We start from the raw sequence: 16864 nt of genomic DNA on the forward strand, positions 1-16864 counted from the left end.
TATTCCTATTTTTGTGGTCATGACAACTTCAGAAAAGATTTTGGAAAGTCCTCAACCACATTGAATTACCCTAAACCAATCCTTATTATCACCTTTGTCTTAGAATTACTGAAAACATCCTATTTAGGATACACTAAAGAAGCAAGGTTTCATTAGACATTTGTAAAGCATCAGTTTTTCCTATTTTCCAATGAAATAGCATAGTAGTTCAAGGACATCAAAGTAAAATTTCAGCAGTATGCTCTAGTTACAATACCAACATATCTTTTACTGGACAGGTGATATGTGCCCAAAAATAAATATTTGCATATGGAACTCTGATATGTCAGTCACAGCAGTATCTCAGGAGGAGGAGAGAAGGTGGATATCACATTTCTTCATAACATATGGATAAAGGCTAGGGTTAGGTTAAAAATTAAAAATTGTAGAAGGCAACCTCAGCTGCCATGTAGGAAAATTGTGACAAACTACTATAGACAGTATCCGAACTGGCTGCATCATGGCCTGAAATGGAATGGAATAAACTACAGAAAATGGTAGAGACAATGCCAGTCCATCATGGGTAAAGCCCTCGCCACCATTGAACACATCTAGAAGGAGCACTGCCATAAGAAAGCAGCATCCATCATCAAGGACCCCATCATCTAGGCCATGCTCTCTTCTCACTACTATCACTGGGCAAGAAGTACAGAAGCCTTAAGTCCCACACCACAAATTTCAAGAACAATTATTACCCTTCAACCATCAGTCTCCTGAACCAGTGTGGACCTCACCACAACTGTGAACTAATTTTATAACTAGAGACTCAATTTCAAACACCCTTTACAACTCATGTTCTCAATGTTTTTTGCACAATTTGTCTTCTTTAGCACATTGCTTGTTTGTTGATCTTTATGCACAGTTTTTCATAAATTCTATTATATTTATTTTGCTGCAAATATCTAAAAGAAAACAAATCCTAAGGTAATATATGGTAACATCTATGTACTTTAATAATAATTTTACTTTGAACTTGTGAAATTATTCTGGTAACACACAGAAAATGCTGGAGGAACTCAGCAGGCCAGGCAACATTTATGGAAAAGAGTAAACAGTCGCTGTTTCCAGCCAAGACCCTTCATCAGAACTCACAAACAAGAGAAAATCTGCAGATGCTAGAAATCTGTATTCTTTTCCATACATGCTGCCTGGCCTGCTGAGTTCCTCCAATATTTTGTGTGTATTGCTCGAAATTCCAGCATCTTCAGGTTTTCTATTGTTTGAGATTATTCTGGTAGTGAGAGTGTGAGAAATTCATGACAATATTTAGTCCAGATTCCCAAAGTACTACTGAAAATGATTTAATGGTAATGGGAAACCTGATAATGAAATGGAAATTTGTCAACATGCAAGAAGTGACATTTAGATTAACAAGCATTGAAAATACACGTGGACTAAGATGTTAACTGTCCTGTGCTATCACCACTGGGATCATCAGTTGATCTGCCACCTGTCTTCAGGAGTTTCAGCCCACTTATGATCAAGACCTCGAGATGGTGGGCCAGCAGTGCTAAAGCACCACCTCCCACTGGTGAGCTTAAAAACTTGGCATCTGTCTCTATCGGAGTTGTTGGTCACTTCCATCCAACAGATGTCTATGCAACTACTGAAGGGTTTGCAAAAGATGAATACACTGTCCGACTATCTGCCCCTCTGGACATACTTGGTCCACACCCATGCTGATCCTGTCTCTGCTGCCTCGGCTACAGCCCTGCTGGTTGACTTGATCTCTCTTCTAGTGAAGCCAAGGTCATGCAGCCACTTCTGGAAAGTGAATGCAATAAACCCACATCAGCCTACTTTCAATGGATAGCATTCAATGGAACCTTCCACCTTCTGTCTCTGCATTCTGATCTTAATTCTGCGTACTTGGTTAACGTGCGCCTATGGGCTTCATCGATGTTGTCTTCCCAGGGGACTGAGAGTTCACCAATAACCACTTCTCTACTGGTGCCAAACCATACGATTATATCTGGACGCAATGTTGTGAAAGCTATTTGCTCTGGGAAACTGCCTTTCCCATCCAGGTCGGCCTTGACACACCAATCACTGGCTGAAGAAAGTATGCTTGATTGTGGGCCTGCGCTGTATACCCTTGACTTGAGGGCTTCTTTCACAAATGATATGCGAACACAAACATAAGCTAGGATAATCAGGAATATTTTGCTGGTCCTTCATGCAAGCCTTTTGCTGACATTGACCAGTCTTCCCTGCGGCAATGAGATGGCAAGTCCTCCCACCAACCTCCCAATCTTGACCACCTGCACTGCAATTCTCCTGCAATTGGCCATTGCCACTTTCCCCACAATCTTGTAGTACCAGCGATTCTCTCGAATGCAGGTCTTTCAATCTCCGTCCCTGAGCTCCACTCTAAGGAATCTATGGTTGACTCCACCAAAGATTCATTAAACCACAATGCAAACTCAAATCCCCCTGCAACATTCCCCCACAAATTTCAAGCCCACCATCATCGAAATCCTTAACAGGGAACTAAGTGCATCTGCAAAGCAAACCCCACTAAATCACTTACATGTTACCAACTGCTATGGGTCCTGTTGTTGCTCTTGCAAAATCTTAGGTTCAGCACAGTGTATAAACAGGTTGACAAGTTTAAGCAACCTTGTTCAGTCAAAAAGGAGTCAGAGTCTCCAGGGAGTAAGAATCAGTACAGGTGAATGGAATTTACAACATGGAACAAGTGGGTAAAATTTCTCAGCATTAGACACAGAGCAATAAGGATAGAGAAAGGTAACAATCTGAATTTCATCTGTGTACAGTACATGTAGGTGTGTAATTTAGTATTGTGTCTCAAAGATGACATTCAGATAAAGCATAAAAATAAAAGTAGGTGAACAACCAGGGGAGCTACAGGAATCACTATCCAGTCACGATGAAATCTCTGAAGTCCAATTTTTGTTTACAACTGGAGGGAGGAGAAGATGGCAGTGTGACGCAGCACGCGTAGCCTCTCCGGTGAAATGATATCGTATTTGTAAGTAGGATGCCGTGCACAATTCTGATTTGATGAAGACAGACGTGAGAAGCAGAGGAACATCTGGAGAAATTTCTGAAATGTACAGTTCGCTGCCGCTGCTACTGTGCGATCGAGAGTCTCCAGAGGGAAGGCCCCGAAATCCCCAGCTTTGCCTGCTGCTGGCGACCGAGGCCGAGGTTGAAGCATTCAGATAGAGATGGTGCTCAGTACTCTGTGTTGGAGGGCTGATCAGAGCTCAAAGTTTTCGGACGACTCAGAGTTGGACTGTGGTCATGCATGGCAGGGAGAGTTTTCTTCCTACTCCCGTCTGCGTGAGATGTGGGACTTTCGAGAGACTTTGAACTTTTTTACTGTGCCATGGCCTGTTTTTCATCAAGTTATGGTATTGTTGCACTGTTGTAACTATATGTTATAATTATGTAGTTTTTGTTAGTTTATATCACACCGGAGGAATATTGTATCATTTCTTAATGCATGCATTACTAAATGACAATAAAAGAGGACTGCGTGTCCTCATAATCTAATCTAATCTAATAATTGTGTCGGGTGTCATGTGTGATGCCAAGCAGAGTTACCGCACGGATGATGCTAATGAGAGAGATAACGGAAGACAATGGAGAAACATTCAAAATGCTAATAAGAGAAAAGGGAGAGATTAACGGGAAAGAAACACAATTCAGATATTGACAGACCGGTTGCTTTGAACCTGAACTGTTTGAAGTTTGATGGACAGGTGATACCCCAGCAGGGGGATAAAAACAGCAGGTTTGCTAAGGCACGACATGCCACGAGACCCTGGAAAGAGCAGTGTGCCCCCACAAGTGGTGGGAGTTTGGAGGACCGGTTCGTGGGAACCGATCAGAGGCTCACAGGTTGTAAAGGTACGATCGGTGGGAACCTGAGGTGTGTGTCCGCCCTTGCCTGGGTGCCGGGTTCACCGTGGAAGAGCAATCGTATCTGGAACGGAGGGGTCACAGTCGGTGACCACAGCGGGATTAGAAGACATCAAAAGGTCTGCCCGAAACCAACTGCGAAGACATCAAAAGGTCTGCCTGAAACCAAATTGCATCTCTCTCTCTCTCCCCAACGGTACAACAACAGCGATTACTGCGAACTGCACTAAACTGAACTTGCTTCACTTAAGTCTGATCATTTTACCCCTAGACTGCAATAGAGCTTGGTTGATTCCTATTACCCTAGTTCTGTGTATATGTGTGTATTATCAGTGCTAACCTGTTACATTTATATCCTTACGATTAGAGTACTGTGTTACTTATTTCTTTAATAAAACTTTATTAGTTCCTAGTAATCCAGACTCCAACGAGTGTTCCATTTCTGCTGGTTTGGCAACCCAGTTACGGGGTATGTAACACAGGAAACAGGCAAGTGCAGCCTCATCTGCTGTAACAATGGAGACAGGCATTGTACACAAACACTACAGTGGAATGAGAGACTGTAAGCTTGATTTGAGCCAATTCTGTGCTGCAGCAAGCTCAGAAAACTGGATGGATAGATTCATTCATAAAAGTAGGCCTAGATTAGGAAAGGAATAACATGATCAAGGAGTTTGGACACAGGAGATTGGAAGGTGGTTTGCAAGAATTGAAGGGCTTATTGTGGAATGTTCTGATGGATGCTTAGAAAGGGAGGGAGACCACTCAGGGAATCATTTATAATAATTCACACTAAAATCTTTGATGTTTGATGAAGCAACAAATATGAGTTAACAAAAGAAAATAGTAAGATTTTACATACCAAGGACAATGATGATCCATCTTCAAAATGCACCTGTAAATACAGAATATAGTGAAATGCAAGATTTGATAAAAACCCCACTAAAATCAGGGATTATTACACTGCATCTCTGCAGAGGATAATTAGGAGCTAACATACTGCTGTGACTATAGTCACCCAAAGTCTGGAATCAAGGGCGGTGCTAAGGTGGTGCTAGCTGGTGCTATAGCCCCAGCAGAAATTGCAATAGCACCAGTGTAGCACCACAAAGAAATTAACTGAAATTTCACATACAAACTACAGCTGCTTTGCTATCTCTGTATAGTTTTGAATACAACTTGTTTCTCCAGTTGATCTAGTGAAACAGTGCCCCCAATTACCATAGCACCCACGCAGCAATAAAGTTATAAACTCTGTCAGATCCACTCTGCACTTCTACTTATTCGTTCATTGTCAATGTCTTGCCGTTGCTGTCCTCAGATCAGTTAAGCTGATCTGAGATTACTTAAGGAGGTGATGTCACTCACGCGAGAGATTGATAGTATACATCCAAGTGCAGATCCGTGGCCTCGCGAGACTAACGGATGCCCCCCATACACACACATTGTGCTTTTACAATGCGTGGGCCTGGCACGTGCATTATTTTGGTGGCGTGAAAAATGGATCGATTTTTAGTAAGAAAACGACCTCATCCAGAGGAACCACCTTGGTGTCTCAGCCTGAGCCTGTCTTAATTGAAAGTGACATGCAGAAAGAAGTAAGTGGGGATAAGGACGACAGCAGTTCATCGAAAGAGTGTGAGGGCGAAGTAAAGGAACAAGAAATGGGGCGGGATTCGGAAGAGAACGTGGATGAAGCTGCTCTTAGTGCTAGTGGGAATACTGTTAGCGATGTTAGCCAGCAGCCTGAGGAAGGACCCCGTCGGCCAGCATTGAAAAAGTACCCTTCGCTGCTCGCAACAGTTTGGCAATCAGCAAAGGAGTTTTATTCGTGGCTGGTTTTGACTGACTGGAATATTCAATCACGAAAGATACTACGTTCTGCTTCGCATGTAGGCATTTCCTGTGTGGGGGACATGGGTTCCATTCGGAGTCTACCTTCACTGACACAGGTTACCGCAACTGGTGGAAAGCTACAACAGCTTTCATAACCCACCATGTAAGTGCAGCTCATAAGTTTGCCATGGAGGCATAGGCCGAATTCAGATTGAGAAAACAAGACAGTTCAAGATTGGGAAATATGCTTGACAAAGGACATGCAAAGATTGTCCAAGAAAATCGTGTATATCTGAGAGCAGAGGTTGAATCACTAGCAAGGACAGACAGTGAATGACACAGTTGTATTTCTAGCTCCAATGAGACCCTACCGCGATGCATTTATAGATTTATACAAATTAATCTGCATATCACTGACTCTACCCGTGACATCTGCCTCATGCAAACGGAGTTTCTCTTGCCTCAGACGCCTGATAAACTACCTAAGGAATAGTATCGGCGATGCTCGGAACAGCAACTTGGCCCTGTTGGCCATAAACAGCTGGAGAACCAAAGCACTTGACATCCAGAAAATCATTGATGCTTTCACCACCAATCACAACAACAGACGGATTGTGCTTCTCTGAAAACATCAATGATGAGTGCAGTTGATTTTTTAAAAAAATTTGGGCTAAGATTAATGCTGATTATTATTATTTTGTGGTGGATACCCCATAGTCGTTGTGTTTCCTGCAAATCATAAACTATTACATTTACTGCGATTAAGCCTACTGGTTTTGCTTAGACTTCCAAGCGGTGATTCTGTTGATTTTTGTTTTAAATTCAGTAGCCGAATTAATTGAGGTATTGCATGGTCAGAGTATGATTTGTCCAACTCCTGGTAAAGCCTTGCATCTGTTGTTTGCCTTATTTGACTTTAATAACGGTGTATCTTTTGCCATTTCCTGTCTATGTAATGCGAATAGCAGTGGACATTGTGTTGAAAAGCACGCATTTGACGCTGATTGAGGGATTGGTACGTAGTGCGCTGTCGGTCGGGTGGCTCTGTTGGTTTGTTTGTTTATGCTCTGTGTAGCCCGAGTTGTCTCCAATGCTGTTGACACTATCACAGTTCACTTCTATATTATATTTATCAATTGCTGTTGCTTGTGAATCAACAGAGGCATTTATAGTAGGCACATAATGCTTGAAACTGACTTTTGAACGCCACGCGTCTGGCCTTGCAAATATATATTACCATAGGGTACATCCCTCAGCACCATCACTGAATAATTCAGCCCCACTGTAGCACCAGCAAGAAAAAATCTCTGGCGCCGCCACTGTCTGGAATGGTTAACATGGGCAGATCTCTTTCCCAAAAAAAATCAGCCAACTTGAACAGTGATGAGTGGAAAAGGCTCTAAACATTAAAATATAACTACACTGGCCTGAGTCATTTTGGTATTATGCATCACAAAAAGTTACAAGTTATAATAATGATTATGTGGCTCAACATTGCTTTAAAAAGTTGTATTCACATGAACAGATTTGACAACAACATAATATGCCACGGATAACAGAGCTGGGGTACAGTACTGTGCAAAAATGACAGGCACATATTCAGTACATAGCTAGGTTGCCCAAGACTTCTGCATAGTACTTGCAGTATTTGTCAATGTGGTGTGGAGAGCGAGTTTGTAAATCTGGTGGGAGCAAAGGATGTTGGGAACGGCGAGGGCGGAGCACCGCAGGAGGACATGGGACAAGTGGCATAGAAGGAGTGCCAGGGCCGGCGGTTGGCATGGTGTAGACACACCCAGTCCTAAGACAGCAGGCAAGGTCATTTGATTCCAAACAATTCGTTTACTGATCATCACCGAATGTGTATCTCTCTGGTGCTTCCTATTCCCTCCCCTCACCCTTCTCTTTTTCCCAACTATAAGACCGTAAGACCATAAGACCTAGGAGAAGAATTAGGCCATTCAGCCCATCAAATATTCTCTGCCATTCCCTCATGGCTAATCCTGGATCCCACTCAACCCCACACACATGCCTTCTCACCATATCCTTTGATGCCCGATCAGGAAACAATTAACTTATGCTTTAAATACACGCATGGACTTGGCCTCTACTGCAGTCTGTGGCACAGCATTCCCCAAATTTACTACTGTTTGGCTAAAAAAATTCCTCCTTACCTCTGTTCTAAAGGGTCGCCGTTCAATTATGAGGCTGTGCCCTCTAGTTCTGGATACCCTCACCACAGGAAACATTCTCTCCACATCCACGCTATCCAGTCCTTTGAACATTTGGTAAGTTTCAATAAGATCCACCCCCCCCACCCCCAAATTCTTCTAAATTCCAGTGAGTACCGGCTGAAAGCTGCTAAATGCTCCTCACAGGTTAACCCCTTCATTCCCAGAATCATCCTCGTGAACCTCCTCTGGACTCTCTCCAATGACAACACACCCTTTCTAAGATATGGGGCCCAAGACTGTTGACAACACTCTACGTGCGGCCTGACCAGTGTCTTATAAAGGCTCAGCATTATCTCCTTGCTTTTATACTCTATTCCCCTTGAAATAAATGCCAACATTGCATTTGCCTTCTTTACCACAGACTCAACCTGTAAATTAACTTTCTGGGAGTCTTGCACGTCTGATGTTTGAACCTTCTCCCCATTTAGATAATAGTCTGCACCACCGTTCCTTTTACCAAATGCATTATCATACATTTCCCAACACTGTATTATATCTGCCACTTTTTTGCCCATTCGTCCAATTTGCGTAACTAGGATTTCCCTCTCCCTCCCCCCCACTCACTCAGTCCACGATGAAGAGCCATATCCGAGTCAGGTTTATCATCATTCACATATCTCATGAAATTTGTTTTTTGTTGCAGCAGTACAGTGCAATACATGAAATTACAGCAGTAAAATGTGCCTAAGACTTTTGCGTAGTACTGAACCATCAACAGAGAGTTATGAAGAATGAATAAATGCTTACTTGTCACAGACTGAGCAGTGGTGACAGCGATCTGGCTTCACAAGTTGACATCTGTCACAGTATCGAATTGCTTTGGAAACAATGCTATATATAAAAATATGGAACAAATATCTGGGCAAAGACAATACTGTAGGTATGTTCAGTCATATTATTCCATTTTCTTTATATCACCCTTATGAAAAAGGTATTAAATTACACTGTTTGATAAAAGCATGTGGATACTTATTAAACTAATTTTATTTTTCACTTAAGAAAATTTTTTGCATTGATCAAATGGATTAAAGCTTCACTAAATACATTAGTCTCTATTAAAATAGGATGAAGGAATTTCATGAGTGCATATAGAAACACATGGTGGCTACAAAACAATAAGTTATTGTGATCTATGCAGTGGGATTTGTATCAAGTGTGAATATATCTTGAGTTGATAATTATCTTTACACTTGTATAATGGCTGATTTCTTCCACTCCCACCACCATCCCTCGAATATCCAGCGAGTAAAGTAATATCATAACATTCAAAATAATTGCATTTTGTATTTCTTTAAATGCTAGATTTTAAATCTTACCAGCTGCAATGTCAATCAAATTAAACATAAAAATCATAATCTCTACCATAACTAACTCTTATTATCCCGTTATCCCAGCCCCTTTCCACCCTCAAACATCTCCTGCCCATATGGGAGGTGGGATAATGAGTCCACCTCTGCAGAACAGTGTACAATTTTGGCCTTCGTTGTTCAATAATTATAGACTTACATCAGAAGCTGAGTAGATAAGGCTCACCCAGGGTATGACAAAGTACTGAAACATGTAGGATTCTCGGGTGGACTGACAAGATGGACACTTAAGGGCTGTTTCTCCTTCGGGGGCATATGGAATTGGGGGGGGCGTGTTTTCACAATAACGAGTTGCCCATTTATGCGGGTGGAAGAGGAATGCATTCTGGAATTTTCTCCTCCAGATACTGTGGGGGCAGAGTCACCGAATACGTTAAAGGTTGTGATTGACGGATATTTAGATTACGAGGGAGTCAAGGGGTATGGCAAGACAACAGGAGAGTGATGTTCAGGTCAGGACTGGATCAACCATAATCTGGTTGAAGGTCTTGGGCAGTGTGGAGGTGGGGTTGTGAAGGAATGCGATTGTCAATCCTGTGCTTTGTGTTCTTACTGTCTTATGGCTAAATAGTTATAATGAAATAGTGATTTATAGTACTATTTCAGTTTACTGCATTTGACATAGTTTGAATGTGGAGGTGACAGGTATAACCGTTGAACTAAAGGCTGCACTCCATTTTCATTTTTTCCCTACTCCAACACTAATCCTCTCTTCTCAGCATGAAGTCTACTCCATCAATTATATACAGAAGCTGATAAACATTTCACTTTATAACCTATGGGACACAATAGTGCATTGAACAAATCATAACCACTGATCCCACTTTTCAGAAAACAAGGGTAAGGGATGATCTGCTATTGCCATTTACCCTGCATCTAGACCTATCGATTACCATGAACTACTCACTACTGCTTAAGTAGTTAACTCCTTTGTTCAGTCTTTTCATTTTATTATTTCCTCAGTGTCACCCTATCCTGGAGGGTCATCCTCTTGCTCTACTGTACATCAGTATCTCTCTTACCTTTGAAAGACCTGAAACGTTAACTGTCTCTATACATAGATGCTGCCTGACCTGCTACGTACTTAGAGCATCTTCTGTTATAATTCAGGTTTCCAGCATGTTTTTAATTTTCACATCCATTTTTTTCCAGTTCTGATTAAAGATTATTGACTTGAAGCATTAACCGAGTCCCACTCCTTGAGTCTGCTTGATCTGCAGAATTTCCAGCCTTTTCTGGCTTTACTTATTTACAGCTGAATACTTTCCGGCCAAAAGCAGACAGCATTTCAGATATCAATGTGCTTAAGACCCAAGTACGTTTAGTGAAACTGCTCATCCAAATTTACTATTTACCTCCAGATAAGGTTCTTGTATAGACGGGCAATTCCTTGGCCATTCGTCTGAGGACTTCCTGCTGACCCTCACCCCGATCCGCACGTTCTATTTGTTCCCGGTCTGTGTATGTAAGGTGGAACTATGGATAATAATAAAATAATATGCATTTAAGAATAGTAAATTATATGCATTTGGAGATCACATGGACAAATGCAAAGAATTCTTGAATACTGCCTCTCAAAGCTATGAACGCTTGGGTACACCATCATTTGCAGACCTCATTCTAAATTGGGCTATGTCTATAGATCCTTCAATATTGCTGCCTCAGATATTATTTACATTAGGGGTAGCTTTACCAGGCACCTCACCATTACATCCAGAGGATAGGCAATAAATCCTCGAGGAAAAACAAAGTACCTCAGATTATCACAAAGTCTAGCAGGATTTGGAATGGGACAGGGCATTCAATTATAAACAATGCAAAACAATGGGGCTGGATTCAATTCAAGCATTACAAGCTAATTTGATCATGGCAAAGGAAAATCCAAGTGTTTAAAAATAAATAAAATTATTTTCTTCAGCTCAAAGATGGTTGAGAACAGAAAAATTCTGCAGCTGAGTCACTGACTGCAACAAATGGAAATGCAGCTTAATGGCACTGATGGGTCAGGATTTGATCAGAAGCACAGTGGATGAAACCGTACAGGAAGTGTCTCTGGGTATTTAGTGTGAGTGGATATTCAGAATCAGAATTAGGCTTAATATCACCAGCATATGTTGTGAAATATGTTGTTTTGTGGCAGCAGTACATTGCAATACATAATTAAGAAACTACAAATTACAATAACTAATTAAGTTCATAAATAAGTAGAGGTGCACATTCCTTTATCTGAAATTCTGAAATCCAAAAAGCTCTGAAACCGAAGTTTTTTTCGCCAACAGCTGACATCACTCAGGTGTGACGTGGCAGCACGAGCAGAGGCCGCCAGACGTCAGTTGTGGCTCAGTGCTCGTACTGGTTACACGTGCATTTGCTGTTCGCTGATATTTTGTGTTCACTGTTGTTTTTGTGTTTAATTTCACTGTGAAAATGTCAAAAAGAGCTGCAGACACCCCTATGGGTAACAATGAGAAAAAGAAAAGGAATCTTCTCTATCAATAACGCAGAAAGTGGAGTTACTGCAGAAGCTTGATAGTGGTGTGCCTGTGCGGCGTCTTACTGAAGTTTTATAGTGACAGTGACGTTCTACATTTATTCCAATAAGTCATTTACCATGTGTTTGATTCGGTTCATTTGAAGATGTATATTTTTAGGTTTTATTGAATGTTTTTGTTGGAAATGAAATTTCTTCTTGTCATTATTCCCTAAACAATACAGTATAACATTTACATAGCATTTACATTGTATTAGGTATTATAAGTAATCTAGAGATGATTTAAAGTATACGGGAGGATGTGCGTAAGTTTGGTGCGCTGCTGGGTCTTAAAGTCCACTGCACTGCGACAAGTTAAATAAGGGACTTGAGCATACGTGTTTTTTGGTATCGGGTTGGCGGGGTGGGGGGGTGGGGGGGTCTGAAATCCGAAAAATTCTGAATTCCAAAATGCAACTGGCCCCAAGGATTTCAGATAAGGGATTGTGGACCTGTAGTGCAAAAAAAAGAGGGAAAGAAATAGTGAGGTAGTGTACATGGGTTAATTGTCCATTCAGAAATCTGATGCAGTGGGGAGGAAACTCTTCCTCAAATGTTGAGTGTGTGTCTTTAGGCTCCTGTACCTGCTCCTTGATGACAGCAAAGAGAAGAGAACATGTCCTGGGTAAAAGGGATCCTTAATGACGGATGCTGCCTTTCTGAGTCATCGCTTTTTGAAGATGTTGTCGCCGCTAGTGCTCATACTGGAGCTGGTTGAGTTGCAACTTTTCTGCAGCTTTTTCTGATCCTGTGCAGTGGCCCCTCCAGACAAGATAGTGATGTAGGCAGTTAGAATGCTCTCCACAGCACATATGTAGAAATTTCCAAGCGTGCCTTCTTTGTAATTGCAACAATATGTTGGGCCCAGGAGAGATGTTGATACCCAAGAACTCGAAACTGCTCACCCTTTCCACTGCTGATCCCTCGATGAGGACTGATGTGTGTTCCCTCCACTTCCCCTTCCTGAAGTAAATAATCAATTCCTTGGTCTTACTGATGCTGAGTGGAAGGTTATTGTTTCGACACCACCCAACCAGCTGTTCTCTTTCACTCCTGTACACCAACTTGTCACCATCTGGAATTATGCCAACAATAGTGTCATTGGCAAATTTATAGATGCTGTTTGAGCTATGCCCAGCCACACAGCTGTGGGTGTAGAGCAATGAGTTAAGCACGCATCCTTGAGGTGCACCAGAGAAGAGGAGATTTAGTAAGAGTGTAAAATGTGAAATATAATCCTAAAATAAGGACAACATTTGATAAAAAATAGAACTAGTAAGCATTGCTTTAAGAAGAGAAGGGGAAAGCTTGAAGAAAATCTACAAGGCAAGATTTTCTTTACCCCTACACAGACAGTGTAGGTACCTAGAATGTGTTGTTAGGAGAGGTGGTGCAAGCAGATATAACGGCAATGCTTAAGAGGCAATCAGATGGACAAATAAACAGGTATGGAATGAAGGGGTATGTACAATATGCAGGCAAGTGAGTCAGATAAAATTGGCATCATTGTTTGGCACAGACATTGTGGGCCAAAGGACAGTTTTGTGCTGTATTGTTCCGTGTATCAATTAATCTAAGGGGATAAAATTAAAAACAGAGCATACCAAACATAAAAAGTATACAAAGTATATTAAACTGAAATATATACAAGTTATAGTAATAGGAAAACTGTAAAATAGTAATACATTTATACACATAATGAAAGATAAAGATGTTAAGAATCATGATTTTAAGCAAAGCAATGGAACAACTAAGATTGATTCCTATAATTCACACGTTCTGTGGGAATTCAATACCAAATCTGCTGACTTGCTCACTGAATTGCATGGGTGGTGAGTAAAAGCTACAGTACCAGTTCCACATTAACAAAGTGCAACCATTACTATTTCTAACACAAACGCTAGCCCAGCAACAACCAAAAGATAAAGGGAAAAAGAATTGGTTAAACATTGGCAGAGTTATATAGAATGAATAGAAAAGTGAGATGGAATGCAGCTAATTGAGTGAAAATTAAATGACTAGAATTGCTCCTCCATCTATTGTTGTGACTTCAGATGCTATGGTCCGAAGTTTTGGAAATCTCAATTCCTCTTTTTCCTTTTAAGACTGTCCTAAAACCAACATGGTTGATCAAGCTTACAGTCATCCTTTAGTGAAATAAGTTGCATATTTTTCTAAAGATTTACAAAGGCCAATGGTCCGATTCTCCTCTTTTGCTGTAGAAAAGAGCTTTAAACCTATAAACATGAAAAACAAATTAAGATCTCCTGCAACATTTAAGAAAAGTATTCTCAATAAACAACTTGACAAATTTTTCACATTTTTTTCTCTGTCAAATAAACTAAATCTGACCTGGAGTTGCTCTGGTAAGTTGTTTTTTTAATTGTCACATGTACCGAGGTACAGTGAAAACTTGCCATTTTCATCATCCATACAGATAAATTAATTACAATAGTGCAGAATAAAGTTCAAGGTACAGATGAAGTATACAGTAAGGTACCAGGTCACAATGAGATTGACTGTGAGGTCAAGAATCCAGCTTATCGTACTAGGTAAGCATTCAATAGTCTTATATCAATGGGAAAGAAGCTGCCCTTGATCTTGGTGGCACGTGCTTTCAGGCTTCTGTATCTTCTCCTGAACTGGAGGAGGGAGAAGAGAGATTATGCTGGCTTATTTACTGTCGCAGTGAGAAGCGTAGACAGAGCCCATGGAGAGGAGGCTACTTTCCCTGATTTGCTGAGTAGTGTCCACCCTCCCTGAAGTTTCTTGCAGTCATGGGCAGAGTAGGTGCCATACTAAGCTATGATGTATCTGGACATGATATTTTCTATGGTACATTAATAAAAATTGGTAATGATGAAAGCAAACATGGTAAATTTATCCGGACTTCGAAGGAAATTGAGGCATCGGTGAGCTTTCTTGGTTGTGGCGTCAACATAGTTGGACCAGGACACACTAATGGCGATGTTCACTCTGAGGAACTTGTAGCTCTCAACTCTCTTGACCTCAGCGCTGTTGGTGGAAACAGGAGCATTTACACTGCCCCTCTTCCTGAAGTCCATGACCAGCTCTTTCGTTTCGGTTTTTGGCATGGCATCACGTCACGAAGCTTTCTATCTCCTCTCTGTACACCTACTCATTATTATCTGAAGTCTTAAAGCATTTGCTGCCTCATCAGCAGTTTGCACACTGAGAACGACTACACTTTATGCTGGTGGTATCTCTTGTTGCCTTTAAATACAGAAGTAGAAATCTAGAGGGCTGCATCATGGTGTTTGGGCCTTCCCTGAAGAACTCTGCCACTTAAGCTACTGGAGTTTTGAGAGATCAGAAATAGATCCTTTAATTTGAGTACAACCACTATACATTTTTAGTAACCTGAGACTCTTTTTCTTTGGTTGTCCGTCGAAATCCAATGACGACGTCCACTCCTTTAACGGTGAGATCTTTGATGACTATACAGTCTTATCCTGGACCCACAAGCTCTATTGCAGGTGGGACATGTATATGAAGCAGTGGTGGCAACCATGGCTGCATTTCTCCTGGCTCTCTTCTGCTGTCTTCTGGTTGTTCTTTCCATCTCCAGAATACGAACCCCGTCCCAACACAGCTGTTGCCAAGTGGTACGGTCAGCAGCAACCTCCTCCAGGTCCTCGGGTCTGATCTTGCATTTCCTTAAAGCATTCTTCATCTGATCCTTATAGCGCTTCTTTGGCCTTCCAGCTGAGCGTTGACCATGATGGAGCTGGCCATATAACACTCTGCAGGTAGCCGACATGGGGGCATGTCGGCAACCTGAGACTAGAGTCTAAATTATTACATGACCATGTGAGTCACCAGGTTTTCAGTCCTAAAACGAAGTATCCCATTGTCATCCAGACCCTTCCTTGTTCTGACCCTCTTTGTAAGGAAGAGCATTTAATTTTATCTGCTGATAATGTCCATTGGATGTGAATCCCCAGGTTTGGGATTTTCCTTCATTGGCCAAGCCACATTCTGTCAAATGAAATTTGAGATTCGACCCTTCACCAGACTCACAGAATCCCTGACACCATCACACAGAAATGTTCCCCTATGGTTCTCCCTGGAATATACCAGAGCAATTCCTAGTGTATGCTAATTAGTTGTATTGTAAATTAATAGAGTAGAGTTGATTCATGGAAAAATTGCAATGATGGGTATAATATGGTTGGAATTAGAGAATGGATCCAGCAAAAAGATTATGCACAAAAGATCAAAATGTGTATCTTTTCATTATGTAAACAGTGACCATAACTCTGTGAACTCCCTGACCTTTAGCATAGCCATGGACAAGGAGCAGGCAGTATGGGAAAGGGGTGGGCTAATTATGAGGGTATAAGGCAGGAACTATAGAGCATAAATTGGGAGCAGATATTTTCTGGAAAATGCACAGTAAAATGTGGGAACACTTGCATGGGGTTCTGAACAGATTTGTCCAATTGAGACTGGGGAATGATGGCAGGGTGAAGGAACTACAATTGACAAGGAGGAGCTTTTAGTCAAGAGGAAGGAGGATGCATCCTTAATGTTTATGAAGCAGAGAAGTCTCTTGAGAGTTATGAGGTAGCCAGGCAGGAGCTTAAGATGTGACTTAGGAGAGCTAGAAGGGGACATGAGAAGCTATTGGCAAGGAGGATTAAGAAAAACCTCTTAGGGTTTTACAAGTATGTGAAAAACGAAGGATGACTAGAGTGAAGGCAGGACCCATTGAGGGGTAAAGGGGGAAACGTGTCTGTAGTGGGAAGAGGGAGGGGAGATACTTAATGAATACTTTGTTTCAGTGTACACCAGTGAGAGGGATCTTGACAAATGTGAGGGCAGAGTAGAACGGGCTAATATGCTGGAACATGTCGAGGTTAAGAAACAGGGAATGTTGGAGCTTTTGAAAAATATTAAGGTGGATAAGTCCCTGGAGCTGAATGGAATATACCCCAGGTTACAACAAA

The 16864-nt window shown here is 41.4% G+C and overlaps 1 protein-coding gene across 2 annotated transcripts in view; it reads right to left on the reverse strand.

The window, feature by feature from the left end:
* Positions 1-16864, reverse strand: part of LOC134344005 (palmitoyltransferase ZDHHC2-like) — a 91899-nt gene that overhangs the window by 55029 nt on the left and 20006 nt on the right. For both annotated transcript variants that reach the window (XM_063043053.1, XM_063043054.1), the window contains exons 4-6: positions 10720-10840; positions 8745-8814; positions 4790-4822 (exon numbers count right to left, since the gene is read on the reverse strand). In XM_063043053.1, coding sequence (XP_062899123.1) covers positions 4790-4822; positions 8745-8814; positions 10720-10840 — 224 coding nt within the window. The remainder of the gene's footprint in view (positions 1-4789; positions 4823-8744; positions 8815-10719; positions 10841-16864) is intronic.

The sequence above is a fragment of the Mobula hypostoma genome, chromosome 3, assembly GCF_963921235.1.
Source record: "Mobula hypostoma chromosome 3, sMobHyp1.1, whole genome shotgun sequence".
In the NCBI taxonomy this organism is placed as follows: Eukaryota; Metazoa; Chordata; class Chondrichthyes; order Myliobatiformes; family Myliobatidae; genus Mobula; species Mobula hypostoma.